Raw genomic sequence first — 18,775 nt, forward strand, 5'->3', positions numbered from 1 at the left:
TGTCCCGATACACACCAGTGACAGTGGCAACTGTGACTGCAAGCAGGGGCTGAAACTTAGCATCCCTGTGGGTACTTAGTAATAGAAAATATGTCCCTATTTTGAGCCATATGTCCTCTCTGTGTTACAGTTGTAACCACAGTCATATGCCTGACAAGCCCCTTAACACCAGCAAAGGAAGAAAATACTCGAGCTGAATTTCTTATAACACATGTTACAGACAAATACTATTACTATTATCCTATTCAAGTTCAACTAAAAAAATATGCGTCTCACCAACTAATATTTCAAAGCAACGGGATTCTCTGATTGTATAAGCACATGTGCTTTTACTAAAGCAAAACATTACAAAAGAGACACTTCTGATAACAGTGACATGTAAGATGAATGTAAAACAGAATAGTCAAAAATGCATTTGATGGATGAGGTCAAGGATGGACGCCTCTGTAGCAACTCAGCTAAGGAGCCTTGTTTTATTCATCGCATGTCACTGCTGCCAGGAATGTATCAGTCGTAAGGCACTTTTAGTGACCTTTCAGCCACAGCCAGGGTAAAATGCCTGCAGAAAGGGCAGTATTTTGCATGCTTTAAGAAACCAGCTGAGAGTCCACAGGGAGCTTTTAGCACAGTTTGGACACTGCAGGCTTTGCAGTGCTAAGAAACTGACACTATCAAGAAAATTCGCTACAAAGAAATAACTGAAATCCTTTTGTGTTGGAGTTCACTTTCTATTACCTACCTTGAAAAGTTTGTTGTTGTGTGTAAGAAGCCATTGTATGCCTACAACAAGGTCACAGTAGTGCTCTCTGCCCTACCATCATTTGGTTACACACATGGGAATTTCCACTGTCTGTTGAACATGGAAATGTCTCTACAAGCTTGCCTTGTTTGTCACTTGACAATCTGGCTTGTTAACACTCTGTGTTTACTCTGTGCAACGGGGCAAAGACAGCGTGCATGCAGAGATATTTGGCATGCATCTTTCTCTCATGCCCACACAAACTCATTTTACTCAAAGAAATCTTTTTCTTAACATGTTGGTTTAGCTACAAAACCCTAAAATCACCCTTAAGACCTGTTGCCCTACAACTGCAAAACAGAGTATCTATGCTTTTTAGTAGTGCTTTACCAGTTGCTAAAAGGGTCTTGGGAAGTACACAAGAAATGCAAAGCTGGACAAATGCATATAAGCAACACCTGTAAACTGATATGGGTTGACACCTGTGAGACACTCAGTCCAACACAGGTATTTTCTGACTTGTGTTGTCAGAGGTCCGAAGTGAGAATAAAAGCCAGACTGGTCAAGAGAATAACAAACCATAGATGCAGCAAAGACATGTCCAACACCAATAAGAGGGGGTTTATTTCATCCCAGCCTAATACTTCACTCAACAATATTCCTATAGTGAATCTTCATTTTGTGCCTATAAACTTAGTATGCTTCCAAAGACATGATCACATTGTAATAAAGTTATTCTGATAGTTACAGACAGTGAGTAAGTAGGAAGCAACAAATGACATTTATCTTGATTTTAGTAAGATTCTGACCCTATGAAAGGTTTGTAAGCAGGCCAGGGAAGCACTGTCCAAATACAGTCATCATAGGTTGTGTGAAGAATTGTTTAAAACTCTATTTGAAATTTAGTTATCAATGAGCTGGGATGACATTTCAGACAGGATCCTACTGAGACCTCAGCTAGGGAAATAATTCTCTTCATTATTTTTGTTAACAGCAATGATGATAGAAGAGAGAACATTTGTAAAAATTTCAGATGAAATCAGACTGGGAGAAGTATGAGCACTTGTGAAGATAGGATTAGAAGTCAAAACGATCTTGAGAAGTGGTTTGAAATCAAGAAGATGAAATTCAATACAGACAAGTGCAAAAGAACTCCTGTGGGGAAGAATCAATCAAGTGTCTTCAGATAAAATATGGACTACTTGGTTAGACTACAGTTAGTGTCAAAACATAAAAGTAAAGATCTGGTTATTAAGCATTTGTATGATGCTGTTGAAAAACTAAACAGAATAAAAAATGTTAAAAAGCCCAAAACAACAGAAAACCCACCATGTTATTCCAGGTAATGTACAGAAGACCTACATGGCAGTTGTTCCACTTAATCCCGCTTTGTGCACACCACTGTAAGAAAAACATAAGCAGACTGAAGAAGGCTCCTCAGGCTTGAAAATGTAGAGGCCATGAGAAAAATTTGGAAGAACTAGGTATGCTTAAATCTGGAAACGATGGATATAATGAAAATACTTATTGAAAATGCCTGAAAGTAGTCATAAAAAAAAAAAAAATGCTCATTTGTCTTCATATCCATAGGGAGAAAAGGCCAAAATGTAGAAAAGTAGGTAATTTGCAGGAAATTACATTTAAATTAGATATTAGGAAATTAGGCACAGGGAAAGGCAACACAGAGAGACTATAGAACCTCCTTCATTAGAGGTGTCAGGGATTAATTTAGTGAAACATCATTCTGGGATAGGAGTATATGTAATGCTGCCACAGAGCACAGAAATGGCTACATTGTTTCTGCAGGGGCCATTCTTGCCAGGGAAGAAGGTGAATGACAGGTTTAACATGTCTGTGGTTGTGATGGGGACATACTCTATTGGTCCAGTCTACTGTTTTGGTGGCTCTTTGCTTGCTAAATAAATGGTGGACAGAAGGGTACGAGAATTTGATTTTATAATATGTCTGGAATGCATGTGAATGCATTGATAAGTGTGGCACACATTGAGGGGTACCTTAGCATAAAATAATGTAATAAAGTAATGTAAGTTTTAAGACTCCAACCACCGTGAAAGTTCTGAAACCAAGGGTTATAAATTTATAATTTGTGACTTTTATATGAATTTTACTCATTTTAGATCCACAGGAAGCTATCCCCTTATCAAAGAACCTTTTCTCTTTTTTTGCTTTTAATGGATACAGAGCCAGTCTGTCATTAGCAGTGTCCAGACCTGTGAAAAATACACATCTATATCTGAACTCTTTTCTATAAAAGTAGAGTCAAATTCATATCTGCTATGTAAGAGACAATATTTCAGGGATGAGAGCTGCTCACAAATAACTCCCCAAAAGCCAATAGTTGGGTCTTCTGGTGCAAAGGAAACAAAGGGTGGACTTTTACCTGTGTAAAGAAAGTGTTATAGCAGAGAAACAGGGGTCTCAGGCTCAGATGAGATTGAATTGCCCTGGAAATTGTTTAAAATAAACATGAGAAGACCACTGGGAACTGGCAATGGTGTGAATTAATAAATAAATCCCACTCTACAACCTTCCTGCAGACCTCCAGTGCCTTGAGAGAAATGCTGGTTTCCTTAGATCTGTGAAGTCTCATCTCTGAAGCTCAGATAAATTGTTCCAACCCTCTGTTCATGCATTTCAACCCAAATGTCAAAGCAGGGAATCAGAGAAACTGCTGTCTCTCAGACAGAGTCACATCAATGTGCTTTCTCCTCTACATCACTGAACCACAGTATGACAGCAAGCCAGACACAGTAATCACAGTCAGAAGCAATGCATTCATGCCAATAAATAAATGGTTTTCAGCATTTGCAATATCTGAATAGCATGTTGGTTTGTATCCAATGAGGTGGTCTACTTGAAAAGAGGGATGTGCAGCTACTTCTGATAGACAGATGGCTGTTATAAATCACTCATTGCCTTTTTGTGATTTTAAAATTAATTTCATTTTAAAGTTAAAAAAGGGTCTTTGCCTTTCTCTATTTTTTTTTTTACCCTTTTTCTTCATCTCCACAATTAGATGATCTAATTTTAACAAATTATTAGAGGGCCGTCAAAAATAATCTGTGTGCTGGGTGATTCTTGAATGATAGTGCCTATTACTTCTGAAAAGGTGTTGCTAATGAAAGCAATTTTCCTCCTTTCAGTTGATTTCATAGGTGGATTTGACTCTTACGGCTATCAAGGTCCACAGAAGACATCTCATTTACAGCTACAGCCCATGTATATGTAAGTACTTAACTTCCGAGATATTCTGCAGAGTGACAGGCTGATATTAAAGGATCATTAAGCTGAAAGATGACGTGACTTAAAAATTCAGAATAGGCAGAAGCATTTTTTTGATAGACCAAATTCAAGCTACACTTAAGCACCAACATTACTCTCCTGTTGAATTATAATGATTTCTTATGGCAGGATATAATGTGTCACAGTTGTTTAAATAACACACATCTCTCACCTGATTTTTTCCCCCCATTTTCATTCAAGCAAGTTCTACTCAGAGGCAATGAGAATTCGGTGTAGTAAAAACTAGTCAGATCTGACAAAATTTGGTTGCAAAAAAAGTGGGTTTTATTAAGATTTATCAAAAGTTCAGAAACTTGCTAATTTAGTGGCTGCATTTAGCATTTGCCTTACGGGTGCATCTGTTCACTGAAGCACCTCTGTACCTCATTTCCAGTCTCCACATATTAAAAAAGAAACCAAAACCAAAAAACCAAACCAAATATAACAACACATGGCTTTTAAATCCAGTTTGAATAGAAGACAGTGTTTTACCTAGCCAGTGAGTGACAACTCCATTCACTGCCTAGAAGTGCAATCTGATATATTTGGGGATTAAATGAGTGATAAAATCTCAGCACATGCAACTGGAGTACATTCACACTAGAGCTAACATCCAACCATAGAGCAGTCCAGGAATAATCATCTTCACATATTTCTTGTACTGATGCCAACTGCAATACAGAACAGCCCTGACTGCCCAGATAAATCTTAACCTCACTGCTGCAGCCTTTTGAAATGTTTTATTTACCATCACTAGCCTACACAGTAAAAGCACAAAACGCAACAGCTCACACAGGGGCATCATTTACGTTTTTCCTTTGTTTCTCTTCTGAACATCTCTTTTGAGGAAAAGAACTAAATGCAGGCAAACAATATCCATCCCAACATACACTTCCATTTACCCTTGAATCTAATTTCATTTCTTCTGATTAGTGGAAGAAAGTCTGATAATGGATTAGTGGATTTTTGCATGGAACTGGCATTTACTCCTTTATCAGTGGTACAATCAATTCTGCAGTGGTGTTTAGGATTGGGCCTTTTGGGAGCTTTGCTAGGAGCATTTTAATAATCTCAAATTACAATGGTGCGTATCTCCAATGCCATCTTAACTTCAGCTTCCCATCTGTCTGTGCTCAAGTAAAGATTTTTCACCTGCACTTTTGGCACAATGCTGTGCTTTTAGAAAATGTTCTTTCCTTCCTAGTATTATGTGTGGCTCATAGGTACTTAGAACAATTCTAATCCTATTTCTTTCTCAGTATACCATACCTTGTCATCAACATATGGAGCCCTCCAGCTGAGATATTATCCCATTCTCTTTATGCTCTCAGTGTTGCTTCCAGAACAGCAGATTGCATTTACTGAGCATCTTCATGCTGACTGTAAAGAAAGCTAGACCTGTGCAAAAAAAAAAAAAAAAAAGAAGGCAATATTTTTAAGCTTGTAGCTGAGATGAAGAGATATATGATTAATCCATGTAAACTGTTTTACGCCTTATTTCAGTGCTGCATTTTCACTGGAGTATAGGTGATTTCGCTGTCTTAACCGAGAGACAGAAATCAGTATGTGAGCTGATGTTTTGTCCAATCAACCCACAAAAGTATTGCCATGTTGCAGCCACAGTCAAAGACACTTCATGTTTCCCTCTGACTGTATAGCATTTGACAAGAATTTCCAGTCTGTCCTTAAGAGGCTTTTGCAGCATTTAGTAATACCTTTCTGTTATTTACAGCTGAGGTATACCAGCAACACATGCATATGTATTCATACTGCAGTTGCTCCGTAAATGTAGGCAGACCATTAGGTAGTGGAGTGACAAATTCGAATGTCAAATTAATCAAGCTGTGGTTTGATCTGCTTGTAGCACTATTTACAGCAATATTACTTACTGGAAATCAAAACACACTGATATGATAACAGCAGGCCATACTTGATGTTTTAATGCTTTATTTGTTGTGAGGAAGGGTTTGGTTCCCTAGGGAACTTGTTCACCAAAGAACATCAGTGTTCTGATGTTCTGATGTTTTCTCCATTATGCAAGGAGAAAACAACAATACAGGACTTTACATCACTCTCTGGCCAATGTCACCTTCACTTTAGAATGCTCAGCATCTCTAGGGGAGGAGTAAAAGTTAAGAATTATTTAACATAGAAAGGCATAGGATAGGATAGGATAGGATAGGATAGGATGGATAGGATAGGATAGGATAGGATAGGATAGGATAGGATAGGATAGGATAGGATAGGATAGGATAGGATAGACCTGTCCTGACCTGACTTGACCTGCTTGATGGAGTCCATTGCCATACTCTCACCACTGTCCAAGGTATAATCATACCCATCCAGGATACAACTGTACCATACATATTCATAGGGCTGTATTCATACAAATATTTCCACAACTTTATCAGTTGCTACAAAATGTCTTTGAATCCATAAGCAGTGGAGGTTATATTAAGTATTAGCCTGTCTAATTCCTTCAAAAGATGAAGAAAATATAGTTTGTTGCCACCTCTGTGTCCTATACTATTCAGGCTCACACTGAGTGCAACTCATGTGGAGCTCTGGGTTTATGAGTAGGACATAGGTGCCTTTAAATCATCCAGTTACTAGCTATTTCCAAAGACACAATAACACCTCTTTTTGTTGTCTATGGGGTGGTAGTACCTATAGGTGTGTGAGGCATGCTACAAGAGTGAAGGAGAACATACGGCCTCAGCTTTGAAGAGCTTACGAAACCAAAATCATCTTCTAATGGTTGTACAGAATATCAAAATGCAAATTTCAACATGCATCTCAGTAATAAGCTCAGAGAGCTCCCCATATATTTACCAGATACAGGAACGGTACAAATCTTAAAGACATAGAGATGTGCGGTAGGTCTCAGTCATCACCCACGTACTGTTTGCTGAAGTGAATTGATTTAGTGGATTGCAATGACAGAATTCCATCAACACAAACTTTTATTTCAATTCAAGCCGGACAGATTTACATCCAAGTGATTTAAATCGATTTTAACTGTTTTGTACATACACAGTTTAATTATCATCCTGAAGGAATGCTGTGTTTAGTAATTGCTAACTGTTAAGACACACTGTTTTGTAACCAGTTTCCTCCTGTGTGCTAAAGTTAGCACTTCATTTTGTTAATTTGGAGGTTATACTGAACCTACACAAACTTACACATGCAATTAAATAATTACATTGATTTATCTAGGCTTCTCATTTTTACATTTTTAATGTGTCAGGAGTTTTTTTGTCTAAAGTATTGTTACTTTTTATTTGTGATATCAGTTAAGCTCTACTTTTAAGAACAGTTTAGTTTAAACACATACACAGTACATTTGTGGGGGATTTAATCAGTTGAATGAACAGGATACTTAAGGAAAAAAATCATTTATGAAAAAGAAGTGTTATCTGTAGATAGTGTATTAGGGTGACTATCTCTGGCTACTGTTTCCTTAAATAATCTAGAATTATTAGATTCAGGTTCACTTTGTTTCTTTTCTCTGTATTTTAGGCTTTGAATTCCAATCACAACTCTCCTTATCATCTCTCCCAATTTCACAATTAATTTAAATCAGCTTCCTTTTTAAAAAGAAAAATATATTCAATTTAAAATTGTTTTAAAATAAAACACTGGTGTTTGGAGGAAGAATTCTCATCATGATGTTTATCTACCTGTCGTAAATGGCTTTTTATTATTATTTGTCAACAGCATGCTCTATGTTGTACAAGCCAATAAACCTAGTCAGCCCCTTCAAAACGAATACATTTTGTAAATGAATGGGACAGCACCAGTGCTCATGCACCCCCTTGCAGTGTGGCCACAGCTGATGTACTAAAAAGCAGCTTCCTGGCATTCTGTGCAGGAGATGCCAGTGCTCATTTCCAGATCATGGGACAAGAACACAATAAGATGGTGGAAAACAATTGTCAAGAAAAACTTCTGCTCTTGGGAGGTGACCGAGGAAGGTGACTAAACACTCCATGGAACTGATTCTGCTGCACATGAAAAAACACGGTTATAGCTGTGGAACACCACTGCACTGCATCATGACTGCTCTAAAAACAGTAGGAAGGAAGGAGGGGAGAGATAATTTTCTTTACATTTTTCACAGTAATCTTGTTTGCTCAAGAAAAGAGGTGGTGAAGCAAAAAAAAAAAAAAAGCATGCCTGTCTGATGCTGATGCCTAATGCACTGGAGAAATTGCTCAAAAGCGGTTCAGCCCTGAAGTGAAGCCTGCTTTCTTCATATTCTGTGAAGTCTGAGCATCTTTGCATTATATAAAAACACACACACATATACTATATACACAGAGAAACACACACCCTATATGCACACAGACCCCTTTATATATATGTGTGTTTATGTGTATATATATGCCCACTTCTGTGTATTTTGCTACACAAGACTATCAGTAGGCATTGCTTTACACTAGAAGACACTTAACGATAGTTTCTGGCTAATGGGATCCTACTTTTCACCAAGTGTTAGAGGGATTGCGAGGCAATAACTCAGGGTCAGAGGGGTGTAGGAGGGGTTAATGCACGTCCCTTAGTACCTAGTCCCATCAATTCTGTGTGTGTGTTTACATGTGCATTATACTGGTCATGGTCTCCTAGTCTAAGGCTGTAGGTATTTGTCTAGATAATTGCACATACTGAAAGTACTGCCTACTTTAACATTCATTTGATGTATAAATGAAACTTAAGCAAGACACAAAAAACAGCACCTAGAGTATAACCACCATCACACTCACCAAGTTTATGCAGTACAAATCTGCTCAGTTACTATCTCCTTAAGATTCATGTTTGTGGGATTCAGACATTAAGAGACAACATTTTTTTTTTTTAAATAAGCTACCAGCTAAGACTTGTCTAGCAACAAACAACACCTTGTCCACTTCAGACTGAAAGCTGGAGTTAGAAAACACAGGTTTGGGACAGCACCGCAGGTGTAAAGGACAGTGGCACTCACACATGCACTCTGCTTTGTGAGAGAACCTTGGGAGACTTTCCAAGGTATCTGCAATTCAGCCTGTCTGTCCTGCATACTGCATCCCTTCTTGGTTTTACAAAGACAGCTACATTTCAGACAGATTATTATAGTTCAGGTCACCTTCCAGTTGACACATGGATTCTAATTAAATATCACTCTTGCCTAGAATGGTTTAGAAAACCTGTGTGGCCTTCCCTGATGGTGTTCCAGAGAGAGCCAAGCCATCACCCGAGCAAATAAATACCTTGTCTTTTCTGTCCTCTTCATCCCATGTGTACAGGTTTGTTACTGGTTTGGTGGCTTACACTTGCTTGCAGAAGGCCATTGAGGCAACAGGGCAGGGATCAGATAGGTATATGGTGGATTACAAGCATCTTTCTTTTTCTATCTTCTAGGTCAAAATAAACAAAGAGGCTACTCAACGTGGGCTGGAGGACCCATCAAGGAAACTGTTTCAGGATGGCCCCTTGGTTCTTCAAAGAGCAAAAAAAATCCAGTTTTTGTGCTATTAAAAAAAAAAAAAAAAAAAGCTGATTGAACAGTGAGACAAAGAACAACGGACACCTTCAGCCCCTCTTTCTAACAGGTACTAAGGGAGATGCCCCAGACCCCCACCTTGGACCTCCTGCCTCCCAGCACCAGAGGGCCAGAGCAGAGGCGTTGGTGCCATCTTCTGGCTCTTCTCTACCCTGGCCACCACCATCATGGCCCATCAGGATTAAGACCTGAACTCAGCCCATTTGGTGGTTTCGGAGCCCCCTCCGCACTCCTGGCCACGTCGAGTCTCCTCAGTCAACACAATACTAAAAATACCAGGATGACCTTGCAGCAGAAGTCAATAGACAGCACGTTGTTTGTCCTGAAGGCTGTACAGTTCATACTTGCCTTAACCCAACTGCGTTGCACATCAGAGAAACTCCGTGCAAGCTTTCTGAAGTAACATGCTGCTGTTAATTCTGAACGATTTCTAAGTCAGTGGTTTTCTTCTGTTTGGTTTTGTTTTGTTTTCATGTCAGGGAATAAGGCTCTGTTGCTCCACAGCTCCAGAGCGACCAAGTAGAAAACTGCCAGCTGTCTGAGAAGTGCTTTACTTTTGAGGCTCCACAGTGGTCAAGAAACAAAGAGTTTATAATGATTAAGAAAAAGAAAAAAAGAAATGAGACCTTTTGGGGTCGGGGTGGGGAAAGGGGTAACATAAACTAATAATTTAACGTACTGGAAATAAGCAGCAGAAACAGTGCTTCTTAATCCTGCTGGTTTTATTTATCGCACTGTAGGTGCTTTTATAGCTATCTCTAAATGTCTTTTACTAACTACAGAGACATCTGCAGATTTCTATCAACAAAGGCCAACTGAATATGTACTAGATATGTTTACTCTTTTATATCTAATTTCAACTGAAAATTCTCTGTAAGTGAGCTTTTTTTTTCTAATTGCACCATAAGGGATCCATATATTTTATTTTTGTTTTCAGTTGGGGAGGGAGGGGAGGGCCTAGTTCAGTTGAGGAAATATTGGAGATCTTTTTGTGGTATATTTGGGGGATCTGTTGTGTGTTAGAACGTGTATTTTATCTTCCTGTATTATTGTGACTGAAAAAAAAAAAAACTGTGCTGTTACGTAGTTGGCAACAAGATGCCTTTGGGAATTTTACTAGTAGGTCAATGTGTATATGAAATACTCTGAACTCCTAGGAACATATGTTTTATTCTACATCTGATCTGTATTTTCAAGCACTTAGGTGGCTTTCATTAAGAAAAACCCAATAGTTTGCTCAGGCTTTTCAGAAACTTGGATTGTCATTGTTTCTTTGCTCAGACCTTGCATAGGCAAACGCACACACCTACCACACCTGAGGTGACCACGTAGCTTTTGAGGGCAAGAGGGAAGGTTAGCACTTGGAAAGGCTCGAGATGCCCTGAGCAACTCCCTTTTCCTTGCTGGCCAAACCCACGTGGCTCCCAAGCTCCCATGGCCTGTGCGCTCATGCCACTCATCCATCCCTGTACCAACCAGTGCCCTTTGCTGTGTCTGCATGGATGTACAGTGTCACAAGCAGCAACTCTGGACAATGACAGAGGAACAGGCATTCACCAGTGAAAACAAGATATGGGACATGTTCAGGAACTATACTTACATTTATTCAGTGAGATTTATATAGATATAGATAGATATATATATATGTAAGAGTGTGCGTGTGTGTGTGTGTGTATGTCTATGTATATAAAATACACTGGAATTGACAGGGGCTGCATAACATAGGAAGATTCTGCTGCAGGGGAGCAAGGGCTCCAGCCCCAGATACTGCTAGGGATTCCTGTGTGAATTAAGCACGTCCCCTAGGCTTGATCCCATAAAGCATTCATTGCTGATTTGAATCTTGAATTAAAATTTTTGGACTTGGGTTCCTGAAATTCTGAGTTCATTCTGGGTAGAACTGCTTTTCACCCCCTGGAAAATCATAGAGCTTCCAAGTGTCAGGATGAAATTTCCCGTAACTTGAAAAATTTTGCAAGTTTCTACTTTCATGTAGTATTAAATATAGAAGATGTATAGTATTAAACACAATGTGGAGGTTTAAATGGAATGAAAATGTCATAACAGGGTATTTTAGCTTTCCCTGTATAACAGTTAATCAAAATCATATTTCTATAAAAATCATTTTTTAGCATGAAAAGAATCCAGTTTAGGCACCTAAGCAGCAATCCAATTTTCAGAAGGTAATTTTTTGTACCATTCAGTGATTTCCCAAGGAATGGTAGATACTGGTAGTTAACAATTTTAGAAGTCAGACAATTTAATGAAGTGTCTACATGTAGCTTTTAGGCCTGATTTTAATTTAGAAAATTTTGGCCTTAATTTCTCTGTGTCTTAGTCTTCCCATCTATAAAACAGGAATAATATGTGCCTCACAGGCTTTTTGTGAGGTCTGAATTGTTAATGTTTGTAAAGTATTTCGGGAATAGGAAGCATATCTAACTAGTAAGGATTACAACATAAACGTCTATTCATATATGACATATAGAATAGATATACACACACTCACATACACACAGTATACATATATGTACACATACATAGCTATATGAAGTTGGTATTCATAACCCTGCTTAAGTTGCAGTTAGAACACCACCATTAAAAAGAAATTAAGTCTGTTGACTACTAAACTAAATGATTAGTGGACAGATCTCTTCTGGAAGCAGTTTAGAGCACAGTAATTTGAGAATATCTGGATGACATTTTTGATTTGTACAGCTGTATCCTCCTCAAAATCCAGTAAAGAATGTTATTTTTCTAGGCTGGGCTTTTGTTATAAACTTAAATATTCAGAAGGCAAGAGATACAATCCAAATGTGTCTTTTTTTCTTTTCTTTTCTTTTTGGCATTTGTTAATTCTGAATGTATTTTTAACAAAAGTGATTTTTTTGACTTACTAGTGTAATTTGCATTTAAAAAAAAAATAAATGGAAAAAATATAGGTTTCCAAGCTATTCATGGCCCCCTGTTGCTATTCATAACTTACAGGAAACTTAGAATTACTGTTTCCAGCTCAGCAACAATGCAGGATAAAGAACCCAGTTACATTTGCATGATGACAATCCCGATCTGTGCAGTGCACGGATGTGACAGCACTGAATAGAAATTGCCAGGTCATGACACCATTTTAACTCTGTTGTAGGTAACAGGTATTTTCATTATCACTGACACTAAAAGATTTCTTTTACAAGGCTGACTGCAATAGTCTCTTCACTTAGAAAATGGGGCTTTTTTGCCTACTCATCAGGAATTTTAAGCCTATGATAGGTTTACAGTTGCCAACGGTATTAAGTACTGCAAAAGTAATCCTTGTTAAGAAGGAGCTGTGTAACATGGATATTTCCACTGCATTAATATTCTTTTATATTCTGTTCATTGTCCCTACACTGAAATGATGAAATCCTTCTTAGGTAACATCTTTATAGAGCGCATATACATTGACAGCTTGCCTGAGGTCATTTTATAAAGGTGGAGCAGAACAGTATACGTTTCAAGATTCTCTGTCATGCTCTCCTAAATCTATTCCTTAGAAAGAGGGTTCATTAATTATTGTCATTAGGATTTTTGATGCCATTATTATAGTGCAAGTGATACTTTTCATTCAGGTAAGGAGAAACAGTTTATGATACACTTGCTTAATTTAAGTAGTGGTTGCAATAATCAACTGCCATACAGCATTTTGACAAAGGCTAGTGCTGTATGTATTGATCCCTGGATGTCTCCAGATAGAAGTGGCTATTAACTCAGTGTCTGAAGGTTCTGATCACTTGCACTCTCATCATGTTTGAGCACACTTGATAGCAGGCAAAGCAAAATTTCATACACCGTGAATCCTTCTAGCTTGTAATATTTTTGTTTCAGTCCTCTGTTTTATTTTTAAATACAATAGGATTTTTTCTCACAAAAAAATGGAAAGCCCAATGAATAATCTATGTGTATGTATTGCTTGCTTTCTTTCTATTGTACTGCTTGGTTTCTTTCTTTTTGAGACTCTTCAACATAGATGAGACAAAATTGATAGACTTTTTGAATTTGTTTTGTAGCTAAACTGAATCTGTCTTCTTCCCAGTGCATGTGGATTGGCGACATACACTAAAGGTGAGCCAAATTTATTGAAGAACTGATGCACAGAAATACTGCAGACAGCTCTGTGTCCACTGCTCCTTAGAGAAAAATGTAGACAGTTGTTATGCTAATCAGTCCACTCCAAGCTATGTGCAATATTAAATGTAATTACTATGCATAAAAGAAACTGCCCTTTAGACTGCAGTTATTCATTCACATATAGAAGTGGCACAGCACAGAATGAGTCAGTAAAAGATGTTTCCTTCCAGTAGTCACTAATACGATTCATCCCGAGCCATGGCTGGAGAAATCGGTTCCATTTGCTCTCATGTCCTGACAAGTCCCTCTGTTCAGACCTCCACCAAGAGGGACAATTGCAGCCACTCGGAGTTGTGACGTTTGCATAGCTGAGTGGGATAGTGTAGCATCATACATGCCTTTGTTGCACATCTCTCTCCAGATGTACAAAAGAAGGGTCTTTTAAAATGCTCTCTTCCTTTATCTCTCAGAAACTAACTTAAACAGATAATGTCTTTTAAAAGTGTTTTCCAAATCCTGCCAAGATCACTAAATAGTTTTTTTCAGCAGGTCCAAGCAAAACACCATCTTTTCTGCTCTCTGTTGAGTAGAAGACTTAGCTCTTGGGACTTCAAAATACCTTAAGATTATTATTTTGGATAGATAAGAGTGCTGTGAAATCTGAGAATTAAAAAAAAAAAAATGCTTGTGGTCATCTCTGATCCAAAATTAAATCTCCTGTACAAAAGCCAGACTTCTGCATTCACCAGTGGAAGAGGATCTTTGCTGCCATCTGTCACCTAACCACTTTCCTATCTTTGCCTTTGTCCTGCTGCGAATTTTTATGGAACTAAATGTGAAGAAGCATGTTCATATTCAACTTGTGCTCTTCAACAGTCTTCTGTTCTGCCACACAGAATGCTATTTCATACATATTTAATTTCTTTCTCCCTGTCACCATCTTCTTGTCCCATTCTCACTCTCTCCCTGTCTGAACACAACCCCAAATACCCTCCCAAAATTAAGTACTGCTCTTTGTCACATCAGTTGTTTCAAACTGTTCATATAATGACAGTGATCACAGTCATGGAGGATGGTGTCATGGTGGATATGTGCAAAACTGGAAGAAGAAGCATGAAGGTTATGTGCATCCTCCAAAGGCCCCAGACACAGGGAGACACTTAAGAGTATGATAAAGGTTGGCAGTGTTACAGAAGCTGTGAGGTAGAGTGGGCCCTGGTAGGAGTAATTTTCAAATGTGCAATTACATTTGCTAAAGCTATTCAGTGAGTACAGAGAGTCATAAATATCCAGAGTTACAAAAGGCACAGGTAAACTAGAGGAAAATTCATAGAAAATGTGTTTGTGAACACACTTGACTGCACCATATTCACATTTTAGTCTCTTCAAATTTGTCTCTTTTTTTTTTCTTTTCCTCTTCCAAACATTTGGATGGTTGTTTTTTTATGCACGCAAGTGAACTTTTTATTCCTAGAACAGGTAAGTATGTGCAATTGCATTAATTTACATGGGATTCTTAGTATTCACGCACCTATAGGCATTTGCTTATATGTTGGCTCATTTCTGTCATACATACATACACACATACATACCTGTTACGTGAGTATATTTCATGGTAGGGGCACAAAATCACACACAGAGTCTCTCCCCTTATCACCTTAGCTTTTCCTATCCCTCCTCTCAAAAGATTCAAAATCCCAAGTGTTTACTTTTCAGATGGGCATTCTGTATACAAAAATTACAATTTCTGCTACTTACTGGATGTACAAGCGTGGTACAATCTATGAACACAGTAAATAAGGCAGTCCTTTCTGCAAAGTTTATATGTGAAATAAAGTAAGTAAATGGACAACATATCAATTTAAAAAGAAAGAAGAAAAATATGATCTCCCAGTCCCACTCAGCTGTTAAATTTTGATAAATCAAAAAAAGTGGGTTCCAAAAAACTCCAGGAAAAGGAGAAGGGCAGGGAAAGGGGAACTTGAAGTACAGTTATAAGAGTGATATAATTAGTTTAAGCATGTACATGTGAGAGTTGAGTAAAAGAATCAGCCGGTTTTCTCCCACTAGAGCATCCAATTAATTATAGTTCCATATAGAGGTATTACATCATATCCTACATTGTAAAGGCTTCTAAAACAGTAGCTATTGAAGAAGAACAACATTGAAGGGACTGCAGATTGATGCCATCACAAGAGGTTGATGGATTGATTCAATTAATCAGTAAGTCATTTCTAAGAGTTCTGCAGGGATTTATTTACCAAATACTTACATTGTTTATTTTACTCTCTGGAGGGTATGTGCACTGTCATTTTTCTTCATTATTCTTCTTGTTTCATTCATCAATTTCTGACAAATATTTTCATGCTGGTATGTGGCATGTTACGCATGTAAATTGTCCACATTTACAGATTTAAAGCAATACGCTCCAAGCTTCCATTAGCCAAGATCTTTTGTTTATTTCCCTCAGGTCCTGAGAAATACTAGACATTTATAATTAATATAAAGTCATGTTTTCCATTTAATCTTTGCTTTCACTGTCTGCTCAACATGACAGGGATGTAAGGTCTTGTCTAACATAACACGTGGGTACATGCTTAAACTTTAGACAGAAACTTAGTACAAAAAACATTTTGAACACTGTTGATGCTAAATAAAGTAAGTGCTCCCTCTTTTGTTTGGCCTTATATTTTGTAGTTCAAATCCAGGAAAACAATGAAAAAAATTTTTAAGAATATCAGCAGTTTCACTCACTATGTTTTCCATAGGAATAAATAACTTTTCTATTTTAATATTCTCATAATATGTGCTTCAGAGTCAATACATAGAAATGACTAAATTAGATAAAATTACAGATTATAAAAAGGCAGATGCTGGGCACAACAGAAGCCTGTGAAGGGTGAAGAACTGAAACAGAAAGGAAGCCATGCTTTGAAAGTGTTGAGTCTCATTTGGACAAATATTTTTATTTTAAACTAACAGAATAACACTGAACCTCTAAATAAAGAAAAATATTTTTCATGTGTTCATTGTATACATATATGCAGCATGGGTGCGATTTTCAGGCATCTTAAGCACTGACCAAAAATCTGACCTCACTTTTAGGTAGCTAGGAACAACTTCTCGGGAAAAGTAAAAGATCACAGTCCCAGTGACAAGAGCCATGGCAGCCTGCATCATGTGACAGCCTTCCCCAGTGGATTTAGGAAACTCCACCCTATCTAATAAACTGGAGGGCATCAGAGGGACAGAGCAAAAAACCTGAAAGTACTTTGACAGACTAATGAAGATGATAGCACAGTGAAATCATGGTACAAGTCTGATGATTGCAACCAAAAAATTTGTGGTGCAAAGGTAATGGGGGGACGACTGCGAAAAAAAAATGGGTAAGATGTCAGAGGCAACCATGTCAGCATGAACAAGGCTGAGCACTATACCAGATGCCACTGGCTGACTTAAGGGTGTAACAGTGCCTGGACTGCAGTAATGATCACAGAATCACAGAACTGTCTAGGTTGGAAAAGACCATGAAGATCATCTAGTCCAACCATTAACCTAACACTGACAGTTCCCAACTACACCATATCCCTCAGTGCTATGTCAACCCAACTCTTATACACCTCCAGGGATGGGGCCTCCCACCACTGCCCTGGGCAGCCCATTCCAAAGGCTAAAAACCTGTTCTGGAAAGAAATCCTTCCTAATGTCCTGTCTAAACCTTCCCTGGAGCAACTTGAGGCCATTCCCTCTTGTTCTATCACTTATTACTTAGTTAAGGAGGCTCATCCCCAGCTCTCTGCACCCTCCTTTCAGGGAGCTGTAGAGGGCGATGAGGTCTCCCCTCAGCCTCCTCTTCTCCAGACTAAACACCCCCAGTTCCCTCAGCCGCTCCCCGTACGACCTGTGCTCCAGACCCTGCACCAGCTCCGTTGCCCTTCTCTGGACACGCTCGAGTCATTCAATGTCCTTTTTGTAGTGAGGGGCCCAAAACTGAACACAGGAATCGAGGGGCGGCCTCACCAGTGCCGAGTACAGGGGTGAGATCCCTTCCCTGTCCCTGCTGGCCGCGCTATTGCTGACACAAGCCAGGATGCCATTGGCCTTCTTGGCCACCTGGGCACACTGCTGGCTCCTGTTCAGCCGGCTGTCAATCAACACCCCCAGGTCCCTCTCTGACTGGCAGCTCTCCAGCCACTCCTCCCCAAGCCTGTAGCGCTGCTGGGGGTTGTTGTGGCCCAAGGGCAGCCCCCGGCATTTGGCCTTATGGAAACTCCTGCAGTTGGCCTCAGCCCATGGCTCCAGCCTGTCCAGGTCTCTCTGCAGAGCCTCCCTGCCCTCGAGCAGATCAACACTCCCACCCAACCTGGTGTCATCTGCAAACTGACTGAGGGTGCACTCGATCCCCTTGTCTAGATCATCAATAAAGATGTTAAACAGGAGTGGCCCCAAAGCCAAGCCCTGGGGGACACCACTCATGACTGACCGCCAACTGGATTTAACTCCATTCACCAAAACTCTTTAGGATCAGCTATCCAGCCATTTTTTTACCAAGCAAAGCATGTGCTCAACCAGTGTGCCCATCCAGTGATGCTGTGCCGCTTCTTGTGTCTGCAAATATGATCTGGGATCAAGAATGGCAGCACGTGGTCACATTGTAGGTGGTGGCAAAACACAGGCTATGATTTCAGAGTCATGTAGCCTACAGTCATCACCATTTGCTTCCATCTTCCCATTTTTCCCTGTCCACCAGTTTTGTTCTCTTGAGATTGTTTCCAGTGCAAATAGTTGCTAGAATTCTTGTTCTTAGCTTTGATCAAAAGCTATTTCTTTCTTCCTAAGAAGTCTGAAAATTATATCCCCTAAAATAAAATGGGCTGTTGTTTTAGATACAAAATATTTAGTTCTATCCCCAGGTCTGTTTTTTAACAGACAGATGGAGCTCGACACTTCTCAGTGGTGCCCAGTGACAGGACCACAGGCAACGGACATGAAATGAAACACAGGAGGTTCCCTCTGAACAACAGGAAAAACTTTTTCACTGTGAGGGTGACTAAGCACTGACACAGGTTGGCCAGAGAGCTGGTGAAGTC

General features: G+C 39.1%; 1 protein-coding gene across 2 annotated transcripts in view; it reads left to right on the forward strand.

Moving 5' to 3' along the window:
- The window catches only part of NKAIN2 (sodium/potassium transporting ATPase interacting 2), a 456,467-nt gene extending 445,807 nt beyond the window's left edge, over positions 1 to 10,660 (forward strand). For both annotated transcript variants that reach the window (XM_026845887.1, XM_026845889.1), the window contains 2 exons: positions 3,904 to 3,985; positions 9,440 to 10,660. In XM_026845887.1, the coding sequence (XP_026701688.1) occupies positions 3,904 to 3,985; positions 9,440 to 9,449 (92 nt within the window). In that variant the 3' untranslated portion in view covers positions 9,450 to 10,660. The remainder of the gene's footprint in view (positions 1 to 3,903; positions 3,986 to 9,439) is intronic.
- Positions 10,661 to 18,775: the final 8,115 nt, after the last annotated feature.

Source organism: Athene cunicularia (genome assembly GCF_003259725.1).
Source record: "Athene cunicularia isolate RWA chromosome 3 unlocalized genomic scaffold, athCun1 chr3_part1, whole genome shotgun sequence".
Classification (NCBI taxonomy): Eukaryota; Metazoa; Chordata; class Aves; order Strigiformes; family Strigidae; genus Athene; species Athene cunicularia.